This window comes from Lepidochelys olivacea (genome assembly GCF_965140295.1).
Source record: "Lepidochelys olivacea isolate rLepOli2 genome assembly, chromosome: 1".
In the NCBI taxonomy this organism is placed as follows: domain Eukaryota; kingdom Metazoa; phylum Chordata; order Testudines; family Cheloniidae; genus Lepidochelys; species Lepidochelys olivacea.
Window position 1 is genome coordinate 218,004,350 of NC_140411.1, and position 27,881 is coordinate 218,032,230.

A 27,881-nucleotide genomic window follows, 5' to 3' on the forward strand; every position below is an offset into this window, starting at 1 on the left:
TATCTCTGCCAAACATTGGACTGCAACTGCCCTGCTCTGCAGCCTCATGCTGTGTAGACACCCTGCCTGTAAATGAAAGGTTAAGAGTCATCCTGTCTTAGGACTTTGTGCTCTTCTCACCTCTAGGACCCGCAGAGGAACCGTGTGTACCAGTGGCGAGAGGTGGAGTTAAATGGGGGCCTCACCCAGCTCTCCTTCCCCCTCACCTCCGAGCCCATTCAAGGCACCTACAACGTGGTGGTGCAAAAAGAGACGGGGACCAATCTAGAACACTCCTTTACTGTGGAGGAATACGGTAAGAAAGGGTTCCACTTGTGCTGGGGCAAGGGGTGTTGGAAGCAGGAGCAACTGTCTGGGATTCATCCATTCTAGGCACAAAAATCCAGTTCAGGATTGTCTGGGGTGTAGATGTGTGAAGAGTGATCTGAGTAATGGGCCAGGAAAACACTGGATACTTTAAGGGGTCAGGATCTGAGCCCACATCCAGTGGTGTATAGCTTTCTCCTCAGCACTTGAATTGTCAGGGTCACTGTTCACTGTAAGCCTGGGCGTATCTGGGTCTGAATACAAAGGCCCATCCCTTCGGCCTACTGGATTTGGGCTGTGATTCCAGTCTCAGTACAATGCAGCTTTATTTTTGTGTAGGGTCTTTCCTACCAGTTGTGTGCAGTATATGGTACGGATGCAGAACAAACTATGTGAATGCTACATTACAGTGGCACAGTTTGCTTCCCCTGTGCTCTGCCAATGAAACTGGCTTAACTCACCTCTCCTTTCTCCCCTTCTCCCATTCTGGTCTTCACACCTTTGTCCTTGCAGTCCCTGGCACCCAGAACATCTTCAAATGTTCAAAATAAATAAATAAAGACACTTTGTCTGGAGACCAAGCCTGGAAAACATCAGCCCCAAAGGGCAAACTTTCGGAAAGTTTATGAGGAAAGGAAAATGAGGCCAGCAGGAGTGGTAGATTCTCAGAGAACCCATTATGCAACCTTAATTACAGTGGTTGCCACTAATCACCCAAGGAGAGAGAAAGTACAGCTCTGTCTAGTCTAGGGAAATGTACCACTCCAGCCCCCACCCCGACCACTTGTGAATTGTGCCACAGAAATGCTCCAGCCACTTACATGCATTCTAAGAACTTGCTCTCAGCAAGCCTAAGAGCCAGCTCATTCTGAAGGGCTTAGTAACAGTGGCTCCACGAGGCCTCTCGCTGCTGTCCGACAGGGCATTCTGAAACTTTCCTGAATCCACTGCTTCTGGGGTCTGTGCTGGGAACTGCAAGATAGGTACCACAGGGCGTCGCAACTGAAGGGCTTTAAAGCAGTGCTCTTGTAGGCAAACCCGCAGAGCTCCGAACACCAGTCAGCATGGCAGTGCGGGCTCTGTGACCAGCCTGTGCTCCAGCTGGGCCGATCTCACTGGTTCCTGTGTGACCTGGCTCTGGACAGTCTGCCACCTCCTTGCTTGGGGTGCCTCTGCGTGTGCCACTCCAAGCCAAGCTGGCTTTTGCCTGAGCCTTATACCTACAGCAGCTCTTATCGAGTTTGGTCTCCACTTCCCTCCCCTCCTACCCCCCCTCCCGCCAGTGTCTCTCTCCCATTACTACCCCCTCATTCAGTTAGTTCAGAACTTCTGAGAAAATTCACTTTGGGGCTGAAACTTAACATTCTATTGCCCAGCCAGGAGGTGAATTCAGTCTGTGAACTCAGCCAGCAGGAAACAATATTTGCTTTTTCTGACTCTTTTCATGCAGGGATAAGTTTAAAATGGCTGAACTTTCAGGGTCACATTCACTGGTGCAGTCCGTCTGCTTTGTACCACTCCAGCAGGGATGCAAAGTAAGCGGGCTTATGGCTGCTTTGCTTCACCGGAGCAGCACAAGAGCCAGAGCACACAGTGAATGTGGCCCTTTAAATCTGATGAGTGATGATGGTGCACTGGGGAGTCGGGCCCTCACTAGGTATCACTTGCGTCGCATAGTTTGGAATACAGTCTCTGAAGCAACGACAGCCCGGCGGGCAGGGTTGGGCAAGGGGAGCGAAGGGGAGCAGGGGTTACGGTGTCTTTCTCTTCAGTTCCACAGTCCCTGGCCGGATCCTCAGCTGGTGTAAACTGGCTCAGCTGCACTGAGGGGCATGGAGCTGTGGTGATTTATAGCAGGCTGAGGATCTGGCACCATGCGTTGCGGGGGGGGGAGGGGGAGAGGCTGTGTCTGTCACTCAATGGGGTAGTGACAGTGATGTACACGTGATCCCTCTGCTCTGCTCAACGTCCGGCCCGTCTCTCTCCCTCAGTGCTGCCCAAGTACGAGGTGTCAGTGAAGCTGCCCAAGAAAATCACCATCCAGGATGAGGAGCTGAAAGTGGCCGTCTGTGGTCTGTGAGTTTCAGGGTTTGAGTCACTGTTTTTTGTGCTCATCCACCGTTGCCTTCCTGCTGCTACCCCCAGAAACCAGAGCTGGAGAAGGCCCCTTGGGTCACTTTCTCTCCATCCCCAAGGGCCCTGGGCAGAATTGTTCCCTACTGTCTAGTCTGCATCCAGCCCAAGTTTTAAACATCCCAAGCAATGGGGCTCCTCCCCCTACCCCGGGAAACGATGCCTCAGCCCCATACAGCTCCCTCTCAGAAAGGTTTTCTCCATTATTCAACCCAAATTTCCCCTTTCTTAACATCATTCCATCCTTCCTAATCAGACCCCCAAGTGCCTCCGTAAATTATCCCGGCCCCCCTTGGTGATGCCTCCTTCAGACACTTGTATAGCGTTGACAGGAGATGATAATCCCTCTCTATATAGCCTTAAAGTGCGACCCCACCTGGAAGACAGTGTTCAGCTCTGGGCCCCACAGCTCTGAGGAGACTGCACCTGGAATACTGTCCGCAGGTCTGGGCTCTTCCGTACCAGAAAGGTGTGGCCAAATGGGAGGGAGCTGGGAGAAGGGAAACTCAACTGATTAAGGGGCAAAAGAGCCTGACCATCAGGCAACATTTCCTAATGGGGAGGCCTGCTGGGTAATGGAATAATCTCCCCCGGGAAATGGCTGGAACCCCGTCACTTGAGTCATTGGAAAACAGGACTAGACAGCGCTCCAGAGAATAGACATTAGGAAACCAGCAACAGAGTCCTCAGGGGTAATGGTATAAAGGGCCCCAAAAGGCCTCTTCTGCCTGACTCTGTCTCCCTGTCTAAGCACCTTGTGTCTCTTTAACGCCTCTCTGGTTACAGATACACCTATGGGACCCCTGTCCCCGGCCTGGTGAATGTCCGTGTGTGCCGGAGATTCTCCCAGTCCAGGTCACACTGCTATGGAAGAGAAGCCGAGGCTGTGTGTGAGGAATTCACCAGACAAGTAAGTCCAAGGCCCATCCCATAGGCAGGAGGTGACTGTCTTGAGGAGGGTGATCTGTGTCTGTCAAAGGGGATTGTTAGACCTCAGCTGGGATTGTGTGTTCTGGGTTGGGCTCTGTCTCACAGGAGGGAGGTATTGGTTAGGAGGTGATGCCAGGGCTGGGGGATATAAATTATGAAGAAAAACCCCTCGGGTGAAATTCTGGCCCCATTGAAATCTGTGGCAAAACTCCAATTGACATCAGCCAGATCAGGATTCACCCCTGGATGGATGTTTCTTCTAGCTGGGAAAGAAAAGACCCTGAGAGGTTTTTGTGTCTGTGAACGGGATTGAGATGGGGAGGAGAGCAGAGCAGAGGAGAAAGCAAGAGGGAACTGTGGGATCTGGAAGAGAGAGAGAACTCAAGAGGAAGAAGAAAGAGAGAGATGGGGCAAGGAGGTAGAGAGAATAGGGGTAGAGCCATAAAGAGATAGAGAGAGAGACTATGAAGGAGAAGAAAGTAAGAGAGAGAAAATAGAAGTAGGTTAGACAGAGACAGGAGGAGAATCAGAAAGAGAGAGAAAGAACAAGAGAAGGAAGAAGAGAGCAAGAATATGCATGAAGAAAGAGAGAGGATTCCAAGGGTGGATAAAAGACACAAGGAGATTTATCACACTGATGGGAAGTTGCAGATCTAGGGGGTGTGATCTGAACAATCAGGGAACCAGGCTTGTAACTAGGAGAATTTATGGTGAAATGCATCAGAGAGGGCTGCCTGTTGGATAAGTCACTGGGGACCAGAGATGCCTTAATTGGTTTGTTGAGGAAGAAAGTAAGAAATGGAGTCCGGCCAGATCAAGCCAGTAAGAGGATGAGATTAAGACAAACCAAGCAGCAGGCAAATGTCTTGGGTGCTGGAGTATCTGTTCCTGTTCCACACGGACCTGAATTGTACAGGGATTTCCATGGTAATTTCATCTTTGGTCTCTGGCTCAGGCAGACGTTCAAGGCTGTGTCTCCAATGTGGTGAAGACTAAAATATTCCAGCTCAAGCGAAAGGGTTATGAGATGAAAATTGAGGTGCAAGGCAAGATCACAGAAGAGGGTACAGGTATGCATCATGCTGACCTGGTGGAGCTGTGGGGCCGCACTGCGATAGCAGTGGGTGTTGCAAGCTAGCACTGAAGGGCACTGGCAGAGCTGGACAACGTGGGGGGCAGCATTGGAGCATCTGAAGGAGCTGCAGGTCAGTGCATTAGTTCAAGCCCCTCTATGCCGTGTTTTCTTGCAGGGGTGGAGATAACTGGGACAGGCTCCAGTGAGATCACAGGCACCATGAGCACAATCAGCTTTGAGCAGGTGGACTCTCATTACAAACCAGGGATCCCCTTCTCTGGGCAGGTAGGGAACCTCTGAGAGCCCAGGAAATTACCTGACACGAGTGTGTTTGTCTGTGGAGAATGAGAATGTGCAAATGGAAAAGGGAAAACGTGAGACGATCACAAACCACGGGAACAGGAGCCATCTCCCTCTGCCTCTACACATGCTGTGGTATCTTTGCCATTAGTGGGAATTGCAGCACCTTTCTCTGACCCCCTGGTGCTGTCAGAGACAGAATACAGAGGAGAAGGCCCATTGGTGTGACCGGCACAGTCCTTCCCATGTTCCCAATCACACACTCTGGGAGGACAAACCACCTCCTCAGGTGGTTCAGACTTACCCAGCATGGTCGCACATACCTGCCCCGTGGTCAGCTCTGTAGGAAGCACCCTCTGGAGCTGCCTCAGGGGAATAACGTGGACAAAGGGTCATTAGGACTGTGGGGACTGCTTTCCCTACCTGGTATAAGCAACCGAGATTGGATTTGTTCCTTTAGGTGAAGCTGGTGGACGGGACCGATGCTCCAATCACCAATGAAACAATCCGGATTTCCATAGGGGGAAACAAATACAAAGCCAACTACACAACAAATGAAGAGGGCCGAGTCCGGTTTTCCATAGACACTGTCAACTTCACAGACACCTCCATTCACATCACCGTGAGTGGCTGAATCCAGGGAGCTAGGGGATGGGAGGTGTCACTGGCTGAGCTCCAGAGGAGATGTCCGTGGGTTTATTGATCTCTCTGCCCATCGGGAGATAAAACAAAGAGTTTGTTGGCTGGGAATTTCAGTCTCCTCCTCTCTGTCTTGCTCTCTTTCTCTCTGTCCCTTGTTCTCTCTGTCCTTCACACACTCGGTCGCTCTCCCTCTGTTTCTCCATCTCTGTCTCTCTCCACACGAGCATGGAAAATGTAGATCAATGCACTGTGCACTGAAAAATCTGCCAAGAACATGTTTTTAAAATTACCCACTTTTTCCTTCTGAAATGCTAGTAGACTTGTTACTCACTTTTTGATCTGATGTAAAAATGTTCTTCTTTATCAGGCAAACCATAAATCTGAACTGAACTGTTACGACACAGACTGGGTCACCCCTGTGTATGGTAACGTCGTTCACAGAGCAAAACGCTTTTACTCCCCGAGTAAGAGCTTTCTCAAAATTGAGCCCATGTCTCAGACTTTAAGCTGTGGCTCCAACGTGGTGGTCCGGGTGCACTACATCCTGAAGCCAGAGGCCGTGGGGGAGCAGAAAGAAATCGTCTTTTACTATTTGGTAAGCCCTCATGACCTCTACTTCCGTACACATGACACAGCACTGGAGGCCAGACACCCATATATGTCCCAGGCCACCAAACTGCCCCAAGGCCAGGTTCACTTGACCTTGATATTTACATGTAAAAGCCAGTGAAGGAAATGCAGAATTGGCCGGCGAGTGGATGGTTTCTGCTGGGAGAAAGAATTTCTGACTTGGTCGAGGTCCCAATAAACTCCAGTCTGGGTCTGGGACTCTCTGTATGGCTCTTCGGGATTTTCTGCTCCTTCCCCACAGGAAGGCATCGGTATAGACACCCCCCCCAACCCCAGCATTCCCCCGTGAGCATCCCGCACCTCCCACCAGGACCTCTGTAACAGGTGGGTTTCTTCTTCCTGGCAGGTGATGGCCAAGGGAGGCATCGTGAGGGCAAGCACCGAGGTGCATCCCATGCGGGATGGAGAACGTGAGTAGATCTGTGTGAATAACTGACTTTGCGGTTTGCTGGCCGAACCAGAAATCTCAAAAAACAATTGTTTGGGAGCTGGTGAACCATTTCACTTTTGTGCTGCTTTCATCTTTTTTAAATAGAATTGAAGGGAAATTATAAATGAGGAGTTGTTTAGAATTGAAAAATGGAACCTTTCATTGAGGAAATGTCGAAACAAAACTTTCTGATTTGTTGCCAGTTTTTTTTCTGAACAAAACCATTTGGTGAATTTCACACAAATTTGTGAAATGTTTTCTTTGATCTGAGTCTACATTTTTCAACAACAAAAAATCATCTGAAAAATGTCCACCCATTCTCGTGAGCTCTCCCCACGCCTTTCTCTGTCTATCCTGGGAGGCTGAGTTGCTCTGTCTGTAGGAGGTGACGAGAACAGCACCCTTCTCTCCTCTTCACTTTCTCTCTCTCCTCCTTATCTCACTAGTCATGGTCTCTCTCTCCCTTTGACACACACACAGTTCCCCTGACCGATTTCATTTCATTAATGGCAGTCTCAAGGGATTCCCAGTTTGACTGATTCAGGCTGGCTGGGCAAACTCCACCTTTAGGAGCAGGAGTGTGGAATCCCACCCCCTCTGCAACCCTGTACGCACAACCCTCCGCACAGAGCCACTGTACAATATGCACTTCTTTCCTCCCCTTCATTATTGCATGGGCAGGGGCATCCTGCACTGATGGACGACAGTGCTAGACTCTAGCTGACATGGACTTAGAGGACATGCTGAGATCCACCAAACCCATCTCACCTGAGTATCCCACACCAGGTGTCTGCAATAAGAGTCAAAAGCCTCAACTATGTGCCAAAACTCTTACCCTTGGGTAGCGCATTTTTCAGGGTGGCTGATATTGCAGCCATCATGAGGGAGCCTAAGGAAATGTGTGGCCCTGGAGCTGCTTCTCTATAGCTTAGCCACCCCCCTCTCTGTTTGCCAGTTATCCAGGTATTTGAGCTGAGGCTCCCCGTGAGGCCTGATATTGCCCCCCTGGCCCGGGTACTCGTATACACCACTTTACCCAGCGGGGAAGTTATCGCCAATTCCGAACATTTCAAGATTGAAAACTGCTTTGCCAATAAGGTGAGCATCCAGTTTCTATAACTCGCATTCACCCCATGGACAATGGCCCACCTGTGGAACCTGGAATGGCAAATTTCAAGGAAGACTCAGGAACCGTTCAATGGCTCCATGACCTATCGGACACTGACCATGGATCAGCAATTGAATATGAGAGATGAATGCACATCAGGACTAATTTCCATAGGCAGAATTATGGAGGGTGGAAACAGAACTGACGTATAGGGGGCGCTGCTGGTCATGTTTGAATTGCACTGGTCAGGGCTGAGGGGCATTGGCAGAGCTGTGTGGGGAGCCCAGGACTGGAATAGCAGGGGGCTGCAGGGCAGAGTTGAGGGGCATTGGCAGAGCTGGGTGAGGTGGTTCCAGGACTGAGCTGAAGTAGCTCCTCTAACACCTTTCCTGGGGTTGCAGGTCGACTTGCATTTCTTACCGGCCGAGGGCCTCCCCGCCTCCAACACTCACCTCCGGTTCGGAGCCTCCCCAGGCTCCCTGTGCGCCGTCCGTGCTGTGGACAAGAGTGTCCTCCTCATGAAGCCTGAAGCCGAGCTCTCGCCCAGCTCTGTAAGTGCCAGCCTGTCCTGGTGATCAATGGGCACAAGAGATGATCTTGTCTGGAAAGTGCAGAGAATCACTTGTGAGAGCTAGGGCAGAGCAGTCTGCCTGTTATTGTAGGGTCCCAAGTCAGCACAAGGTCTGCGCCCACTGCTTGATCTATGTAGGGCGCTCATGAAAACTGTTGCTGCACCCAGTGATTTGTAGTTCTGGGGCCGCTTGTGAGGACACAACCACACATACTGATTTATTATTGGAGGGCCGCTGGTGAGTACTGGTCAGCACACACTGGGTTATTATTGAAAAGTCAGTGCTGAGCCGTGGAGTCAGACATTCTGCTCTGTTACTGTAGGGTTTTGTTATTGTAGGATCACCCTTGGTCACTGGGATTGCATGCACAGATGTGTTAGCTTAAAGTTGTCTGTGATCACTAGGGTGGCACATGCTGGTTTATTATTATTGGGCCTGTGGTCACTGACATCGAGACATGTCATACCCGCAGGTGTATGATTTGCTCCCGGTGAAGGAGATCAGGGGTTATAATTACCGGGGGCACCATTTGGAGGAAGAAGATGATAACCCTTGTGTGACACTCGAGAACGTCATTTTAAATGGATTCATCTACGGACCCATTTCTCCTGACGGTGAAGGGGATGCCTACAACGTTCTCAAGGTGAGGCCCACGTCTCCCTTTAGTGTGTGAAATCGCTGTTAGTTCAGATGATTTCCCCACCGTGTTCTTGGCGGAGCAAACTCCTGTCATATCCCATAGGTGCTGTCTGAGCACACTTAGTTGGGTGCTTGTTAGCTAGCTCATTCAAGGTAATAATTAAACCTGGCCCAGAAAACCCCAGATGGGAATCCCCCAGCATTGAGGACTGAATGCCTCTCTCAACCACTGAACTCCAGAGGTTTCCCATCACTAATTTAAACATGACAAGGAGACGTCCTAATAGCTGGGGCAAAGAAATAGAGCGCAGAAATGAGCGACTCAGCCTCTGCAGCCATTTTGTCAAAGAGATCCTGTCCCACACGCTCTCTCTCCCATCTATGTAGGTCTCTGTGAAGTGCCAGTCCCCATTTTATCCACACACATACGCACATACACACATGTGCAGAGAGCTGCTCTGAGCCAGCACCCAGGTAATTACCCAGCCCCAGCTGGTGAAGGTTTGGTGTCTTGCGGGATCTCAGGTTTGTTGCCGGTGGGACTCACTCCCAAATCATCCGATCCCCAGCACATCTGACAATGACTTGTTAGGCATCTCAGCAGAGAGGCAGGGGATGGACTGGGCCAGAGAGGCTGATCTCCCTCCAGGGCAGGGCTGAGGCAAGCCAGCAGGGGCTGAGTGCATGGCGGAAGCTTGCATGGCTGATGCCTCTGATGAACCTGCTCTGAGGACACACAGGACGTCCGTCTCCAGCCGCTGGTCCGGCGCCTTTCACTGACATAGACCTTGCCCTTGGCTTCCCACCAGCCACACAGGCATTGACCCCTCAGGCCTTAGTATCTGCTCTTGCAGTGACCCATCCCTGCACTGTGATAAGCCCGTCACATCCCGATCCAGTCCAGACGGCACGTTTATCTCCCGACGTATGGTTTACTTTACCATATGCCTGTCTGGGTTATCTTTTTACAGGAGATGGGTTTAAAAGTCTTCACCAGCACCAAGGTCCATAAGCCCAAACTCTGCATGAAGAGAATGACCGGTGTATCTATGGAATATGGTAATGGCGGGAAAAGAGCCTGCTTTGTTTTGCCCTGCTGATACCCCCCTGTTAGGTGCTTTTCCTGCTCCCCTCCCTTTCACCCTCTCCTCTGCATGGAAACTAGGCCAGTAGGACCAGACTCTGTTCTCAGCTATGCTGGCCAAAATCCAAGAAAGTCAGGCCTGAAATAGGAATCTGGTCCATTCCCACCTGCTTGCTCACCAGCTAAGGAAATGTGCACTGTTGTAACTACACTGATGCAGTGGCACCTTGCACCCCCCCCCCCAAATGTAGATGTGCTGCACTGGCACAAACTGGCTGCTAAATCTTGTTGAATTTATGGAACAGGACGATTTCCACTTCCACATTTCCATTTTATAGCAAGCACCAGAAGAAAAATTAAGCAGAGAGGGGGCCAAGTTCAAAGGGGAGGCAGTGGGTATGTTCACACTGCAATGTGTGCCCAAGGTTTTAACTCAGGCTGTAGCCTAAACTCTCATCTATCTATGCACAAATCGTGCAAACTCCTGGCTTGGACATAGGGTCCCAGGACCCCACAGGGATGCAAGGAGGAGCCTGAGTCAAGCCAGGACCCAGGGTTCAAACCCTATTGCTTTGCAGTGGAGATATAGCCCCACTGGACTGTTGCTCTGGGGGTCTGCCAAAAGCATCCCATAGGTCGACTTTCTTTGTCCATGGGACAGTGAAGTTTGGTGAACAGTCAAGTTTTCCCACAGTGCTCCATGAACAAAGGGCTAGTGTGGCCACATTTTTGGAGAGCGCTAGGAAGTCTGGGATAGAGGTGGTCGGACCTGGGTCCACATAATGCAGTGTAAATGCTTATTTGCTGGAACCCCAAGCTGGGATCCAGGGTTCAACAAATCCTAAACGGGGGTTACAAGTGAGTGTAGACACTCAAACCTTCGATTAACAAACCCAGGATCTGCTAATTCAAGTTCCCATAACACTGGGCTTACACTGCAATGTAGGCATACCCCGCGTGAACTTGTGGAGAGGGTTTAGAATTGGGAGTCAGGAAATCTGAATTTCATTCCCATCTCTGCCATTGCCTTGGTTATGTGAGTTTGGGTGAACCATGTCACTTCTTTGTGCCTTAATATTCCTATCTGTAAAAGGGGACTAATGATACTTACACAGCCTTGTGAAGAGCTCTTGAGATTAGATGTCTAAATATTAGTGTTAATTATGCTCTCAGTTACTCCAGTGGAAATGAAGAGTAACCAGATCAGATCACTGACCCTCTAATCCAATGTCCCCATTCCTACTGTAGAACATCAGACTACTGGTCTATATATGGCAGTGTCCCGCCTCCTGACTATATTGGATCAGCACTGTCATCTTTCTAGCGCAGAGTCCCTCTTCAGACAATGGCCAGTGGTGGCTGCTTCAGAGGAAGGTGGAACACCTCTGTATTACACCTCACTGTGCTGTGGGGCAAATTTCTTCCTGATCTATGGCTGGATATCAGCTGAAGCATGAGAACTGCTATCCCGGATCATCTGAATCCGAGCTGGTGTCACTAGTGTTGCTGCTACTCTTAGTCATATACAGACACAAGATTTTTTTCTGTGAAACTCACTGAACTATTTGCATTTATAACAGCTTGGGGCAGTGAGTTCCACAGGTTAATTCCATTTGAAGTGGATATAGGCAGGGCTTGGAGGGCTGCTTCAAAACAGTTATTGTGTCTGGGCTTCCCATCTACGCCATGATTGGTGGAGGTGGAATAAACATGTTCATCCATCCATACCACCCTTATAAGAAGTGCAGAAGTCTTTAGAAAACAGATGGTGCTGAGCTCATAATAGGGCTCTAGAGATGTTTTTTCAATGGCTTCTAAAGAAATTCAGAAAAGACAGTTGATGATATTGGGAGAGTGGGGTGGGGAAAGGAGTGAGTGGTTGCAAGCAGAGATAGGTTTAAGTTGGGTCTGAATTTGAAAAGAGGGGGTTTCAAATCTAGCGTTTAGAATCCAATCTGTCACGAACTGGAAACAAAGTGCCATGATAAGGAATGAGGTCTAACATATCACGTTTCTCTCCCTTATCTCCTCCAACATCTAAAGCGAGGCTCTCATATGATGAAGATCTCTCAGTTGATGACATGGTGGAAGATGTCACTCATGGCCCAGTGGAGACCATCCGGAAGTATTTCCCTGAGACGTGGATTTGGGAATTAGTTCCAGTGAGGTAAGTGATGTTTATGGGATGTGGTGAATGCAGTCAACTGGGTTACACAGACACTCAGAAGAAATTGCTCAGACACCATGAGATGTGCTTATATCCTTCTGTGAAAGATGGAGTACCTGTTGTAGATAGACTAGAGAGACACAAGCATGAGGGATGGATAGGCATGTAGAGGAAAGGCAGGAAGTAAGTTAACTAGTTCTACTAATACACCACAGCCACTCCTTCTCCTCTCAGTAACTGGAAGACAATTGTGTGGATCTCAATTAACAATCCCCTGTTAAGTGTGTGTGTGTGTCGGAAGGAGGTGTAATTTCTTTTTGGTCCCAGCTCTGGTGCAGAAGTCACTATTAGCTATGCATCTCATCCTTTTCTATAGCCGTGTGTCTGAGGGATTTTCTGTTCACCGTGGAACCCCACCCCTTGTCTTGTTACCTGGATGATTCTTCTGCAGAGCTGGATGTAGGATGGGATGGGAGGAAGTGCTCTGCAGTGAGCCTACAATAACCAACCAGCATGCACACCCCAGTGCTCCCAAAGGACCCTGCAGTTACAAATGGGGGAGGGGGTTAATTCAGGATGCTGTGCGGGACATGGTTTTTTCCCCCAAAGCTAGGAAAGCTTCCCCCATCTCCTTGTTCTCGTTTGGTCACCAGGTCTGACGGAAGTGCTGATTTGGCTGTGACCATCCCCGACACCATCACAGAATGGAAAGCCAATGCATTCTGCACTTCAAGAGATACTGGCTTTGGCCTGTCCCCGACCGTGTCCCTCAGAGCCTTCCAGCCCTTCTTCGTGGAGCTCACCCTGCCCTACTCTGTGGTGCGCGGCGAGGCCTTCACGCTAAAGGCCACTGTCTTCAACTACCTGACCCGCTGCATCAGAGTAAGGGACATTTGCAGCTTTCCTCAGCAGGGGGCAGGGAGGAGACCACATGGGCCAGTTGCAACATGGTTTCCCATCCAGGGGAGGCAGCTGATTGGCCTCTAGCAAATTGTCTTATTACAGTGGTAAGAAATGGGTGATGGAAAGGAGGAATCTGATTGGCTCCTAGGTGTGTGTTACTACTGGGGTACAGAGTGGGCATTAGGAAAGAAGGGATCTGTTTGTCTGACAAAGGTTTGCGAGCTGCAGATATACCTGAGACCAACTTCCTGTGTGGCTGAAGGCACCTGGCCTTAGACCTCCTGTGCCTATCTCATGACCCCATGGCAAGCAAGGTACCTGGGGTGACCACACACTGTGCATCACCCCTTACTCTAGCGGAGACTCCCGGCTTCCTGGAATGGACACCATCCATTATGTGCTTGGCCTTTGGCCTCATGCCACACAAGCCCCCCAGCTGCACTACAGCTGCTGGGAAACTCACTGGCCTGTTGCATCCATGGAAACGGCACTGACTCTCTAGCCCCACTGGCCTGCAGTGTATTCCTGCTCCAGCACAAGGGACTGGAGGGGACTCAGGAAGGGGGTCCCTGCAAAATTGTGGTGACTTTTCTCTCAGCTTTTATTTAAATGGGTTTCATTCTAGATAAAGTGAAGCGGGAACAAGCTCTATGGTGTTAAGAGCCCCCAAGGCACTCTCATCCTCTTCTCCATCCCTTTCCTGCCCTTTGCTACGCTCACTGATGGTCCCCAATTCTGTTCTCTCTCAGCTACTCCCAGATAGCCCCCCGCCCCCCACAGCCAGCACTTCACCTCCTCCCCTAACAAGACATCAGAGGGGTCTCAGACTCATGCCAAGGTGGTAAATTTGAGGTCACCATTTTGTCTTTATTCCCACAGTTGGTCCTGAGTCCCTCAGGCCCTGCAATCTCCTGTTTCTTCAGAGCCATGCACCCAACTCTCTGCCCCTCCTCAGTCTCCTGCACCTCCCCAAACCACGGTACCCCTCAGCTTTCCCCACCTCAATCCCTGCCCCACCAAATCCCTGTGGCCCCCAAACTCCCTGCCCCCTCTCCTCCCCTGCATTGTCTCATCTCCATTTACCCACAACCCCCTTGAACCCTTCTCTCTCCCTGCCTGATGGCACCTTTCTGTACAATGGATAGGTCAGCATCTCACTGGTTTCATCTAATGACTTCCGGGCTACCCCTGTGGAGAAGGAAGAAGAATCTTATTGTCTCTGTGTGAACGGGCGGAAAACAGTGTCTTGGACTGTGACCCCAAAATCTCTGGGTAAGGGACCTGGAAACTTCAAAATCTCAAGATCAGGGACTAATGGATGGGTCCAAAACCTCTGTGAAAGGGACCAAATGGTACCGAAATTTCTGGATAAGATTTCTGGCGTTTCCAACCTCTCTGGAAGGGACTGATCTGCTGTGAAAGGAGGAAGGCTGGCCTTATGGCTGAGGCACTGGACTGGACTCAGGAGACCTAGACTCAGTGTCCAGCGCTTGGGAAAGTCAATGTCCTGGTGCCTCAGTTTCCCCATCTGTAAAATTGGAATAATACATTCATCCATGTATGGGAGGTGCAGTACACGACTGCGATGAGGGCCATATAAATACCTGGACTGACAGACTGGTTGGGTCTGAAATTTCTGGAAAAGAAAGATGATGGCTCTGACACCATGCAGGGGTCTGAGTGTGAGAATCTGAAGGCCTGCCCCTGCACTCCCCTCCTCTCCATCTTGCCCAGCCCCATTCAGCGTAGCTGTTGGAGCCGAGGGGTTGGAACTAAGGCTTCTGCAGAGCTGTGCTATAGTGCTAACTACATGTGACTTGAGCTCTGCCCTCTTTAGAGAGGTTTCCATGTAACCCGTGGTGCTGCAAAGCACAACGCCAAGCGAATGACTCTGACACCCCTGTAGCTGCAGTGCCTGGCAGAACACTTATCCTTCTTTGTTCCAGGGACTGTGAATTTCTCAGTGAGCGCTGAGGCCCTGAAGACAGATCTGCCCTGCGGGAACGAGGTAGTGGAGTCCCTGGACAAAGGGCGGAGGGACACGGTGATCAAACATTTGTTAGTGGAGGTAGGTGGGCTGTTTAGTCCCTGTGGAATAGAGAAGCCATGATAACTTACTGCTGGGTCGTGACAACTGATATAATGCTGCAGGTCGTCTTGGTTTTACAGGGAAGCCTTAATGACTTCATATGATCAGACATTGTCTAATGCTGTAAAGGGAAGCAGTGATAAGTCTCTACATTGGCCAATATAAACTGTAATACTGCATCACTCCTTACAGGAAAATACTGGTACCTTGTTGCACCGTGTGATTGAAATAATGAGTAAAGGTGATACGTTTGCCACAGCCATGTCTTTTGGGACAGAAACCATGACTTTTCGGTTTTGTCTATAACGAGTCATGGGATCAAGCCCTCAGCAGTGTAGATTGGCATAGCTCCATTCAATTCAAGGCAGCTCTGCGGATTTACACCAGCTGTGAATGTGGACCGTGGTCCTTGTAAATTGAGCTGTGCGAATAACTGATTTTTTGGTTTGCTGGCCAACTGAAAAATCAAAAAAAGAATCGTTTTGGGCCAACCCAAATGTTTCAGGGTTTTTTGATGAACCCAAACTGACAAAAAATGTAGTTTTAAGTCCAACAAAAAGTTTGATAATGACCTGACATGAATCATATTGTTGTTTTTTGAACTTGTTTTACTTTTTTTCAACATAAAATTAAACTAAAATTTTTAAAAAGTAATATTGAATTGAAAAATCTAAGTATTTGGTTTAGAAAATGTCCAGACAAGATGTTTTGATTTTTTTAACTAAAACAATTTGGTGAATTTAGCACAAATGTGAAAAAGGTTTTTGTCAATCTGAATCCTCATTTTACTGCGAAAAACAAGCTTTTCCAAAAAATTTCTCCCAGATCTACTTGTAAACCTTGCCGGCCCATTCCCAAACAGGACAGTTCCAGGAACTGTAACAAATCTTGTGCTGTTGTGACCAGTGTAGTGGAATATGGGAAAGTGACTGCATTTTAAAACATTTGTGAATGATTAGTGAATTATCATTATTTATTTTAAATCATTTGGTTGCAAAAAATTAAAAAATGCTCAAGGTAATGTGAGCCAATGATTTGTTTGCATATTTTTCTATAAATTTGTGTCTCTTACATATTTTGTGATGAGGAACCCCTGGCTTTTCCCATATTTTTTTTTTTGACATGACACCCAGCCAGCCTAAACAATATCTCATAATATAAACCTCCATAGCTATTCTGTGTAATAGGGAAGTAGTGATAATTTGTTACATAGTCTGATCAGAGCAATATCACATGATAGAAGGTGGCCACTCCTCTCTCCATTATAGGAAAGCACTAATCATTTTTAAATTGTTTGATGTAAGCAGTAACACGTGATCTAACACTGCAGCTCCTCTCTGAGTTACAGAAATGCATCCCGCTTTTTCAGTAAGGCAAAGGTACGATTCACATTATTGTATCAACCCAGAAAAAACAACTCTGTAAGCTTCAAGGTAAGAATGAGTCCTGTGGCAGTTCTGGGTGCCACACTTTAGGAAAAACATGAACAAATTGGAGTGAGGACAGCAACAAAAATTATAAGAGGTTTACAAAACCTGATCTGTATGGAAAGGTTGAAAGAATTTGGCCTGTTTAGTCTAGAGAAGGCTGAGGGGGAACAAGATAAAAATCTTCAAATATGTTACTCTTGGGGGAATTCTGCACCATGTTGTCTGCAGTTTTCTTTGGTTCCCCACAGAAAAATGACTTCTGAGGGGAAGCAAAGGGAAGTGCAGTCACTCCCCCGTCCCTGGCAGCCTGAGGAGATGTAAATCAGCACGGTGGGGGGCGGGGAGGACTGCCCGGGCAGGTGAGAAAGCAAGCGAACGAATGAGAGAGACTCGGTCCCTCTGGCTTGCTATTGCGACAGGCCCAGCATGGAGGGGCAGGGCTTTGGGGTGTTTGGAGGAAGGTGTGAGGCAGGCTGACCCCTGAGGCAGAGCATAATGTAACAACCTGCCTGCTTATTTGTTCCCATTCTTAGTGAATTCCCCCAGGAGCATAAAGCAGGTGTAAAAGTTTTAAGGCTCCTTCACATTGCCAGAGTGGTGTAAAGGAGCCCATTTGTAAATGACAGTATGGCCTTATAAATACTTATGGTGCTTGAGTGATTAGAACTGGTCTAAATTTTTGGACTGAAACATTTTCCTATCAAAATGTACACCATTAACTGTTTACTTCTGACCTTTCTGGAGATGGTCAGTAGCCAATATAAACTATGAGTTTGATTCCCCAGCCCTCACTTGCTCTTCAGTTGCCTGTGATGTAATATGAACATATGGCTGCATATAACATTGTTATATGTTGACTAATAACTAGAAATAAAGGGTCAAGCCTAGCTACATTACTATTAGACAAAGAGGTTTGGGGATTTTCTCCAATGATCCCTACTTCTATTCTCCATCCATTGTATTTTAGTTGAAATAAATTACCAAAATAATTGAAACGGGTATGATTAAATTGCGTAATTTTGACACATAAAATATGTAGAATTTTAATATATTGTATGCAGAATTTTTAAAGTTTTGGTGCAGAATTCCCCCAGGAATAATATGTGTTATAAAGAGAACGGTGATCAATTGTTCTCCATATCCACCAAGGACAAGAAGTAATTGGCTTAGATTGCTGAAAGGGAGATTTAGGTGGGATATTAGGGAAAACTTTCTAACTATAAGGGTAGTTAAGCATTGGCACAGCAGTGGTGTAGCTAACATGGGACATTTGGGTGGGCCCCGACTTTGTGTGTGTGAGCAATGATGAGGGAGAGGGGGAGCAGGAGGAATCAGGGTCCCATCTCCTCCGGCTGGCCTTGCGGGGGGCGACGGATGCTCTGGCTAGGGGCCCCCAGGGGTCTCACATGTGCCCACAGCTCTGGAAGGAGATGCCGCTCTCCACTGCACACAGCTCCCAGCACCCATCCCTTCCCACGGCCCTATGCCGGGCCCAGTTCCTCGAGATGGCACGGCAGGCTGACCTTTTCTGGGGATCTCCTCTGCCACTGCCACCCCGAAGCCACCCCGCCCGCCCTCCTCCTACTGCTGCGTGCGTACAGGGCACATGCATCTGGCGTTCCACCGCTCTGCCACTGCTGTGCCTCTCCCTCCAGCCGGCCGGGGCGATGCGCTATGCACCCGGTGCGCAGTGTCCTCCAGGTCTGGGTTGGGCTAGCGCTAGGGCTGGAGCAGAGCCAGGGCTGCGGGGATGGACCTGGATGCTAAGTGGGTGAAGGACGAGGGGGAAAGCCCACTTTTCACACTTGGCTACTATTCGCTACCTGGCAAAAGTTGGAAAAAGGAGGAAAACCGACTATTCTAAGACTAAAATATTGCGGGGGAGGGGTGTGTTTCAAAAACAAAAATTTATTTGACTAAACCCTCTTTTTTCACAACATTTAGTTCGTGAGTTTTAGTCAAAACTGTTCTGATCATCTCAATAAATAACAGGGCTTCTTCCTTCGCTCAAGCCATGGGGGTCTGGGCCTTTGGAGCAAGAGGAGCTGAGTTCTATCCCTACTGTAGCCCTACAGGACTAATCGGCCACAGTGTGTAATGGTGAATTTCTAGGTGGCCCTGCAGTCATTACAATATGTCATTTCAGGACACTGAGCGCTTTGGCCCTGACTCGGCAAAGCTTGCTTTACTTTAGGCACATGAGTTGTCCCATTGATCTCAAACAGGCTTAAAGTTAAACACTTGGCAGGATTGAGCCCCTACCTCACTTCATTAGCATCACAGCATATCATCAGCACCAGCACCTGGTGTAAAGCTGGAAGTTCTCTCTGTATCACAAGCAAAGCCCATGTTTTACAGTGTGCTAACAGCAACTAATCACCCATGGTAGATCACTGCAATATCCTCCCCTTGGGAGTGAGGAGGCAATAACTTCTTAGTAGCTGATTTCCAACTATCATCTGCTGGCTTTATGAGAATTATTATTACATGAGAATTTGCAAGTCTCCCTCTTTCTCTGATTCACTTCCTTTTCTTTCTTTCTTTCTTTCTTTCTTTCTTTCTTTCTTTCTTTCTTCTCCCCAGCATTTTCCCCTCTCCCCATCTCTCCCCATCACCCCTGCCCAGATGTTTCTGCCACCGGGTGCTCAATGTCTCTGCAGGTTCTCACCTTTCTCATTTTCCTTCCCCTTCCCTTTTCCTCCCCAACCCAAAGCCTGAAGGGCTTGAGAAGGAAACGACCTACAACTTCCTGCTCTGTGCAGCTGGTAAGAGCCCCACCCCTCCTGACTTGCGTCTGCAAAGGGAAGGGTGGAAACCTCGGGTGTCCGAGGGGAAGAGATAACGAGAAGCAGTAATATGGGACTGAAGAAAGTGGGACACCTCCAGCTGGATAACGAGGAAACATTTCCTAACACTGAAGGTCTAGAATGGCGCCCAAGGGAAGGGCTGGAAGCGTAGGTCTTAGGGAACGTTCCTGACCCGGGTGCTGAGAAGATGGGCTAGATGAGATTTAATGGGGCTTTCCCCTTCTCTCACTCTGTGATTCCATGGAGTGAAATTACAAACTGGAAGGTGCCAGAGAAAGAGCTGGAGACTACAGTTCCCGTGTCTCGCCAGGTGGTGACACCTCGCTCCATGTGGAGGGCTGGGGTGGCAGGAGAGGGGATCCACTCCTGAGAGGGGAGTTGGAGATGGGTTCACTATAAAGCTATGGAGGAATGGAGCTGCTAAAGGCAGGGAGCCCCTGTGCAGTGCCAGGGGAAAGACAGCAGCAGGGGCAGTATCCTAGCTCCTGTGCTGGGGTCTGCTCACTGCTACACAGGGGGGGATTTTACTACAAGCCCATCTGTGTCACTTTTCCCTAGGAAAAACAGCGCCGCAGCTAATGCCCCTGAAGCTCCCAGAGAACGTGGTGCAGGGCTCGGCCAGAGCCTATTTCTCAGTGCTGGGTAAGTGAGGCAGTCCGATGAGCCCAGCTGGGGGTGCTGCTGCCGTTCTCTCCCCCTTCCTGACGGTTCTGGTCTCTCTACCCGTTCCACTCCTCACCCCTTTGTGTACCCATCACAGCCCCTCCACTTATCCCCCAGCTGCCCACTGCTGTAGTCTCTTGCTAGCACTTCACCCCTTTTTCTCTCTCCTTCCCCCCACCTCTGCCTCTGGGCCCACGTCTCTAGCTATTCATCCAGCCTAGTGCTCCCATCTGTCCTTCCAGCAGCACGCCCTTCACTTTGCCTTTCATGTGTCCCTTCTCTCTCAGAGCATATTTCTCTGTCTCCTCCTTTCTCTGGGTTGTGTGTGTGTCTCTCTTTCCTCCTATTGCCTGTGATCTCACAAGCCTGTTACGGATGTCTCACATTAGCATCCTTGCTCTGCGGTGCACTCTGCCTCCGCAGGCAGGCGGCTGGGCCACACTGACTCCCTGTGTCTCCATCCCCAGGCGATATCCTGGGCACAGCCATGCAGAACCTGCAGCAGCTTCTCCAGATGCCCTTCGGCTGCGGGGAGCAGAACATGGTCCTGTTTGCCCCCAACATCTACGTCCTGGACTATCTGAATAAGACAGGGCAGCTGAGCGAGGAGACCAAATCCAAGGCCGTCGGATACTTAGTCAGCGGTGAGGAGGGACGGGGCTTTTATTTCTTCACTTACTCCCTTCCAAGGTCGTGCTGGGAGCTTTTTGTGTCCGCCTTGCTCAGATAATGCTTCCACTGGGAAGGATGGATGGACTGAGGGGACCACCTGTCTCTCGGGCGGAGCCCACTTGAACCTTCTCAGCCCTGTCATCCCATTGCTCCCCAGTGTGTAGCCCAGTGGTAATTCACTCTTACCCCAGCAAACCAGACTCGGCTTCCCAGGTGGCCTATAAGCCTTTCCTAGCCACCAGTGTATTGGCAGCACTGTCACAGCTGACCCCTCATCACACACACACCTTTGAACCAGGGCCTCTGACACCTCCCACCCCCTCCGCACCAGAGGAAAGCGGTTCCCTTTCCCAGGAGCTACGCTGAGGAGTTACTCCTTTAATGGTTGGTGTTACAATAGATCACTTCCCAACAGGGGGTGCCAGAGCACAGTAGCATGCTTAGATCTAGGGTGACATCTAGGAATGTAGAGAACTCTACTCTCTGGAAGTGCTCGATGGGAGAAGATGGGTCCAAGTGGATGAATGACTGAATGACACAGCCTGGGTGCTGCACTGCACTGGGTGAACTGCACAGGGTGCACTGGGTGCATTTCTGCTGATGACGTGCAAGGCAGAGAAGAAGAGCTGGGTTGGTTCTGCAGCTCTGGCAGCAGTAAATGGAGCAAAACCTGGTGTCAGGGTTCCCTCCCCACTCTGAACTCTAGGGTACAGATGTGGGGACCCTCATGAAAGACCCCCTAAGCTTATCTCTACCAGCTTAGGTTAAAAACTTCCCCAAGGCACAAATTCTTCCCGTCCTTGCATCGGTATCACTGCCACCACCAAGTGAGTTAGAAAAAGATTTAGGAAAAGGACCACTTGGAGTTCCTGTTTCCCCAAAATGTCCCCCCAAGTCCCTTCACTCCCTTTCCTGGGAAGGCTTGAGCATAAACAAGGCGAGCACAGACCAGACCCTTGGGTTTTTAGGACAGATTCTTAAAAACAGAACTTTTATTATAAGGAGAAAAAGTAAAAGAAATGCCTCTGTAAAATCAGGATGGAAAATAATTTTACAGGGTAATAAGATTTAAAACACAGAGGATTCCCCTCTAGGCAAAACTTTTAAGTTACAAAAAAACAGGAAGAAACCTTCCTCTTAGCATAGGGAAAATTCACAAGCTAAAACAAAAGATACTCTAATGCATTTCCTTGCTATTACTTACAATTTCTGTAATTTTGGATGTATCATTCTGTAGGAGCTGGATTACTTGCTTGGTTTCTCTCTTTATCTCTGGAGAGAACAACAAAAGCCCAAAACAAAAACCTTCCCCCACAGATTTGAACCTTCTCCCCTTATTGGTCCTTTTGATCAGGTGCCAACCAGGTTAGCTGAGCTTCTTAACCCTTTACGGGTAAAGGAGGGATTTTATACTGCCCTTTGCTGTATGTTTATGACATCTGGGTTTAAGCCTTGTTTTCACTAGTGGAGATTTGTCTGTTTGTAACACATTTAGCCGACTTGTAGTTTTAATACATGTTAGTTGATCAAGGTAAACTCTAGGCTCCTCGCTAAGGTTAACTCGACCAGCTAACGTGTGAAACTACACATATCTTGTCTGTGTTAGGATTTAAACACATGATAGCTAGCAATGTTGGTAATGCTCCTTTATTCCTAATGTGGACATGACCTTTGCCAGTAAAGCCAGTAGCCATGACTCTGAACACATGCAGGGCAGAGCTGCTGAGTGAAAAGGGGCCCTTTCCACATAGTCACTTTTCAGAACAGCCCCACTTTGGGTCACACCTTTGATTATTCCTCATTCTCCATTTCTGCTCCACCCTGTTTTTAATGAGATTCAGCAATCTTTCAGAGACAGTCTTCCCATTTATTTTAGGTGCTGCAAAGGGATCCTTGAACCTGGTATAAGGTGGCTAGTAGATGCACATCATAACCCTGTTGCCTTTACCTTCATTTAATACCTAATAGAAGACCAAGGCTTCTCTGCTGAGAGACTGAGGGTATTTTTAGGAATGGGAGGCCTGCCTGGCTTGTGTACTCTACATCGGACCTGCTTCTGCGTCTAAGGCTTGATCTAAACCCAGCTTTGTACCAGTGTAACTATTTCAGTTAGGAGGTGATATTTTGCCAAAATAATTAAATTAGTACAACCCGTAGTGTGGATGCAGTTCTACCCCCTTCTCATCTGGGAACAAGCTGTAATGGTATTAGCATTTTTATGCTATCATAACTACATCCACACAGGGGGATTCGCTGCATTTTAACACTACTGGTATAATTCAAGCAGAATGTTTGTGTGTAGACAGGGCTGAAAATTCTCTTTTCCTGGCTGACATCTACAGCTGGTCTTTATTGCAGTAAAAGACAACTTCATTCTCCCTTTCAGGTTACCAGACACAGCTGAAGTACAAACACCTGGACGGCTCTTACAGCACATTTGGGCCACAACATGGGCAATCAGGAAACACCTGGTAAGATTTCAGTGCTGCTGAATTCTTTCCCTTCTCGATATAACCTGGTGCTTGCCCATTGTTAACAGGTGCTGATCATGAAGGTGCAGAGGAGAGGGGAGGAGCTCTAGAGCTGATGATGTGGGATAAGACAACTATGAGAGGTGGTAGGGAAGGGAGATCTCCTTTAGTTTATGTGGTAGAGGCCTTTGATTTTGGATTAATAACCATTTACAGCCTCCTCATTCCCTGCTCAGCTCAGGTTAGAGCAGCCTGGGGGCTGTTCTAACTTGCTCCAGCTGGCCACAGTCCCCTGAGGACCATATATCAGCTAGGTGTATCCAGAACACTGCACACTCCAGCGACTCACTTTCTGTACCAGAGGCTATAGGGAGGATGGCATAAAAGTGCCGGCCAAAGATTGCCCTGCTGGGTGACTTGCTAGTAGTTTCAGCTCCCTTTGTATTACCTGAGCAGTGTGCAAGGGTCAGAACAGGGCAGAGAATCCTCCCCGAAGTCCTGATTGTGGATACTTGACCTTTCTGAAATTACGTGTTTGATCCTCAACCAGAAAAGTTTGGCCACCACTGCCCTCAGGATAATGAAGAGGCTGGTAACTGAGGGTGGAGCCATCACAGCCCCTCAATGCTTAGTGAATGCCTTGCCGGGTGAACAAACAGGTTCTGCAGGCAGTGGCAGTGGGCAGCTCTGTAGGGGTTGCTCTTCCCTCTGCCACTACTGACTCTATTGCCCCAGTGTGGTGCTAGGGGGCGCTGTGCTGCAGGGAGCGGGGTGGGTGGCTCAGTAAGGGGCATTCTCCCTCTGAGTGCTGACCCCAGTCTGATGCTAGGGGGCGCTGTGCTGCTGTTTTTATCATAAGAAAGTGCAGAGCCAGCGTCCTGGCCATTCCTGGTCACTGAAGATTCTGAGGTCTGTTCTCCCAAGGGTTCTGGACAACCACCCCCTAAACCCACCCCTAAACTGTGCCCCAGCCATTTGAAACCAACACAGGAAGCTGGCTCACTTCCTGTCCTAAAACGGGCAGTTTAGCTGTGCCCTGTCAGACGACTGCTGGGTCTTGCCGCCAGGCTCTGCTGCACGTCAGTAGGTGGCTGAGTGAGCTAATGGTTCCCTGACCCATGGCCACCAGCTCTCCGGCCCCTGCTGCTTCCCCTCAGGCTGGCGATGCCCCAAGACCCCACCCCTCCAGCGAGCAGAGGGCATGGGAAGGAGCTCTCACTGTTGCCCACTCTGCCGCAGGCTGACGGCCTTCGTCCTCAAGTCCTTCGCGCAGGCCCGCTCTCACATCTTCATTGAGGAGAAGCACATCCAGGACGCCCTGACCTGGCTCGCTGGCAAGCAGAAGGACAACGGCTGCTTCCGCAGCTCCGGGACGCTCCTGAACAATGCCATAAAGGTGACGTATCTGCCCAGCCAGCTTCCCATGGGCATCATGGGACCCATACAGGACTCCAGTGACACAGAGAGAGCGTGCAACTCCTCATGGGAACAGCTCAGCCACTGCCGCACATGGGGTTGGGGCAGATGGGATCTACTAAGGGAGGCAAGAGCAGGGGGTACCATACTATACATGGAGCGACCATGGGCAGGGGAAGGGAGAAGAGGAGCAGATACATGGAAGCTACCATAGTGTGGGAAGAACAGGGATGTAGAACACCCCTGGGAAGAGGGGCCAGTGGGCGGGGTTTCAGGGTTAATGTCTCTCTCTGTGGTTCCCTGCAGGGCGGGGTGGACGATGAGGTCACGCTCTCTGCCTACATCACCATCGCACTGCTGGAGATTCCTCTGCCCATCACTGTACGTACCTGTAACCCCTCAAGCCAGACATAGCCTGCCAACTTGGGGGTCCCCAGCTCCCATCTTGAGAGAGAAGCCTTTAAAAAAGGGGGAAATCCAGTCAGAAAAGACTTTAAATTGAGGTCCAAATCTGGGATTGGATTTCCCTGCAGCTTCTCTTCCAGTCCAGGGCGCTGGCTCTGTCTCATCTCTAATCCTTTTATATGATCTTTATTTTAAAACTTTTGAGCTGGTGTTTGCTTGATCCTCTCTTACAAGCCTACAGCTCCGAGTTTTACAGATATTGAACACTTGGGTAAATAACACTTAACCCCTTGGCAGTTGGCACCAGCCAAATGGGTCCCCATCAAGGGTTGATTTCTGTTCTCCTTCTGTTAGGTCTGCTCCACACCCAAAAGTCGCACTGCTAAAAGTTTTATGATCAGCGTGCAACCGAAAAGACTATTTTGGTGCAGTGAGTTCACACTGGGCCACTTGTGCCAATGCATTGTGTTCACCTACTATCAGGCCAGATTGGCAAAAGTGTGGTGCATTGTGGGTAGGCATCCCAGTGTCCTCTGTGCCACTTTCAGTGGCACTGCCTTGTGGGGAAATTTTGCTGCGTAGCTTTCACTGTGCTTGTGGGAAATGTTCAAATCAGCATGTGGGAAAAGGTAGCAAGTAGCAGGAATAGCTGTGGCTGTGGAGAATGTGCTGACTGTGTAAAAGCCAGGCGGGCTTCCCAACATTGGGACCCTTTGGTTCAAAAGAGCTGCCAGACCGTCTCTGCTAAAGAGAAAGTTGCACTGTGGGACTGCAGTGGAAAGACCGCTTACACTGGTACTTCCAGTGAACATGGACCTGACCACTGTGTAGATATAACTCCACTGGAATGGGGCTTATGCCACTCCAGAAAAGGGAGTCAGTATGCCCCCAAAAGTGTAGGGTTTTTGTCAGTAGGCAAGTTGAGTGTGGACGTGTGCCAGGCTGTGCCCAGAAAACCTGAGTTCTGTAACTTGAGTCCAGACCAGGCTTTAGATGTGTGCTGCTACTGGCTGCGGTCGGACAAGACAAGTGGATGTGGCCCTACATGGCCTACTTGTTAACGTTGTCCTGATGAAGTGGCAGCCAGTTCCCTTCCACTGTCATTAGACTAACCTGATCCCCTGTAGTTAATTAAGGAAAGTTGATGTCCTGATTAAGCCCTTCTCCGGTAGAAGGAGTATAAACCCCAAGGCATTTTGTTTTCAGGCTTTCCTGTCTCAAAACCAGCTAAGCTGATTCTCTCCAACTTCCCAGAAAGACCTCTAGCTTAGCAGACACCAAGGGGTAGGAAGGTTCAGATCAAAACATTTTGAAAAAGTTTCAAGCCACTGAAGATGGGGCTGTCTGCTGGACTTTCCATTCTCAGCCATTGACGAAAACAGATGAACTGTCCTGCTGCGTATGGACCTGCGCACAATGGTATCCCTTGGAATGTCATTACGGGGAATGTCTGATTCCAAACTTTGCTTTTCAAATGTTTCTAAGTAAGGACCGACCACAGGACAAATTTAAAGGGCCAGGTTCCCCAGTACACCATTACCATTCACCAAACGTGAAGGGCCAAACTCACTGGTTCACTCTGGGTACTTAGTGCCAGCCTACTGATGCAAAGCAGCTGTAAACCAGCCACTACGCATTGCTGGAGTGGTGAAAGCGAGACAGTGTCCTGGGGAATCTGGCTCTGAAAGATCAGTTATTGTTTTGAGTTACCCATGTGTCAGAAAGTCTGGAAAAAATACTTCATAAAATGGAAAAAATGCATATTGTTTCCTGTCTGCTGAGCTCATAGACTGAATTCACTGCCATGGTGACCTCTCCCCTCCCCCTCTCAGCTCATGTCTCTCTCCCAACACAGCACTCTGTGGTCCGTAATGCTCTGTTCTGTTTGGAGACGGCCGCAGAGCAGGGAGGAAACCACGTGTACACCAGGGCGCTACTGGCCTACGCCTTTGCCCTGGTGGGGAGGGAGGAGAAGCGCAGGGCACTGCTGGACTCGCTTGATAAGGAAGCTCTGAAAGAAGGTGAGAATTCCTGACAGCCCCTTCTTCTGAATCCCATCCCACGGGCCCTACATCCCCCGCTTGTAAGGTGACCATATATTGAGAATCATAGACAGGTGCTCAGAGGGGAAATCATAGCAGGGGAAAGTTAGGAGGGACCAGGACCAGTCAGGAGAACATTATTTGACATGAAGAAACAAGACTGAGAGAGAGGCAGCCAGGGCCCTGGCACATTTCTGACCTCACAGCACGTTGTATCCCTGCCCTTTTAAGGACCCCTTGTTCTTTTAAACTGGGTCATTGATTCACCCTTCAGTATCCAACCTACCTATTAGGTAAAATATCAACATTCCCTTTGCATTTGTCTCCCTTGTATTTGCCCTTTCCCTTGTCCCTGCCTTCCCTCCATTTGCCCCCTTCCTCTACTCCGGAGTTGTTAGCTTTTCCTCTGTTTGTTTCAGTCCATTTTCCTCTTTTCTATACTGAGAAATAACTGGTCTCTCCTTTCTTTTCCTTGTGCTCTCTTCCTCCTTCCCCCAAGTCTCCAAATCTCTCTCCTGCCTCCCACACCAAAAGCTCTCACATACTCCCTACTTCCCAGCCCACAAAATCACAGGCATACTGTCCTGCTGCCTTGCACCCCCCAAATCTCTCTGCCCACACACGCACTCCAACCTGCCCCAGGCACAAGGTAATGCATAAGCACATGCCAGGTTGCCTCAGGATCCACTCACACACATAGGCTCCTTCTCCCCCAGCCGAAAGCTATTCATACACACACACAAGCTGCCCACAATCCTAGTGCATGGGACTTGTTATGCAGAGTCCCAGCACACGCACACTCCAAGTTCCCTTCCCCTCACAACAGACACCTGGGTTCTCTGTCCCCCGCCCCAGCCCCCACAAACACAGAGCCTCAGCCCCACACTCATAGGCCTCATGCAGGTGAGGAAACTCACTGTGTTAGAAAGTGCATTAGCTGACAGACTGCTAAAGACAACTCAGCATC

The 27,881-nt window shown here is 49.3% G+C and overlaps 1 protein-coding gene across 1 annotated transcript in view; it reads left to right on the forward strand.

The window, feature by feature from the left end:
- Window positions 1-27,881, forward strand: part of LOC311526016 (alpha-2-macroglobulin-like) — a 57,746-nt gene that overhangs the window by 12,557 nt on the left and 17,308 nt on the right. The window contains exons 6-28 of the mRNA XM_084638623.1: window positions 127-295; window positions 2,298-2,382; window positions 3,226-3,349; window positions 4,325-4,439; window positions 4,620-4,729; window positions 5,205-5,366; window positions 5,754-5,981; window positions 6,363-6,426; window positions 7,402-7,544; window positions 7,956-8,105; window positions 8,599-8,769; window positions 9,737-9,824; window positions 11,893-12,016; window positions 12,670-12,898; window positions 14,065-14,191; window positions 14,866-14,987; window positions 19,152-19,203; window positions 19,804-19,887; window positions 20,376-20,552; window positions 22,967-23,051; window positions 24,291-24,447; window positions 24,774-24,848; window positions 26,728-26,893. Coding sequence (XP_084494749.1) covers window positions 127-295; window positions 2,298-2,382; window positions 3,226-3,349; window positions 4,325-4,439; window positions 4,620-4,729; window positions 5,205-5,366; window positions 5,754-5,981; window positions 6,363-6,426; window positions 7,402-7,544; window positions 7,956-8,105; window positions 8,599-8,769; window positions 9,737-9,824; window positions 11,893-12,016; window positions 12,670-12,898; window positions 14,065-14,191; window positions 14,866-14,987; window positions 19,152-19,203; window positions 19,804-19,887; window positions 20,376-20,552; window positions 22,967-23,051; window positions 24,291-24,447; window positions 24,774-24,848; window positions 26,728-26,893 — 3,007 coding nt within the window. The remainder of the gene's footprint in view (window positions 1-126; window positions 296-2,297; window positions 2,383-3,225; window positions 3,350-4,324; window positions 4,440-4,619; window positions 4,730-5,204; window positions 5,367-5,753; window positions 5,982-6,362; window positions 6,427-7,401; window positions 7,545-7,955; window positions 8,106-8,598; window positions 8,770-9,736; window positions 9,825-11,892; window positions 12,017-12,669; window positions 12,899-14,064; window positions 14,192-14,865; window positions 14,988-19,151; window positions 19,204-19,803; window positions 19,888-20,375; window positions 20,553-22,966; window positions 23,052-24,290; window positions 24,448-24,773; window positions 24,849-26,727; window positions 26,894-27,881) is intronic.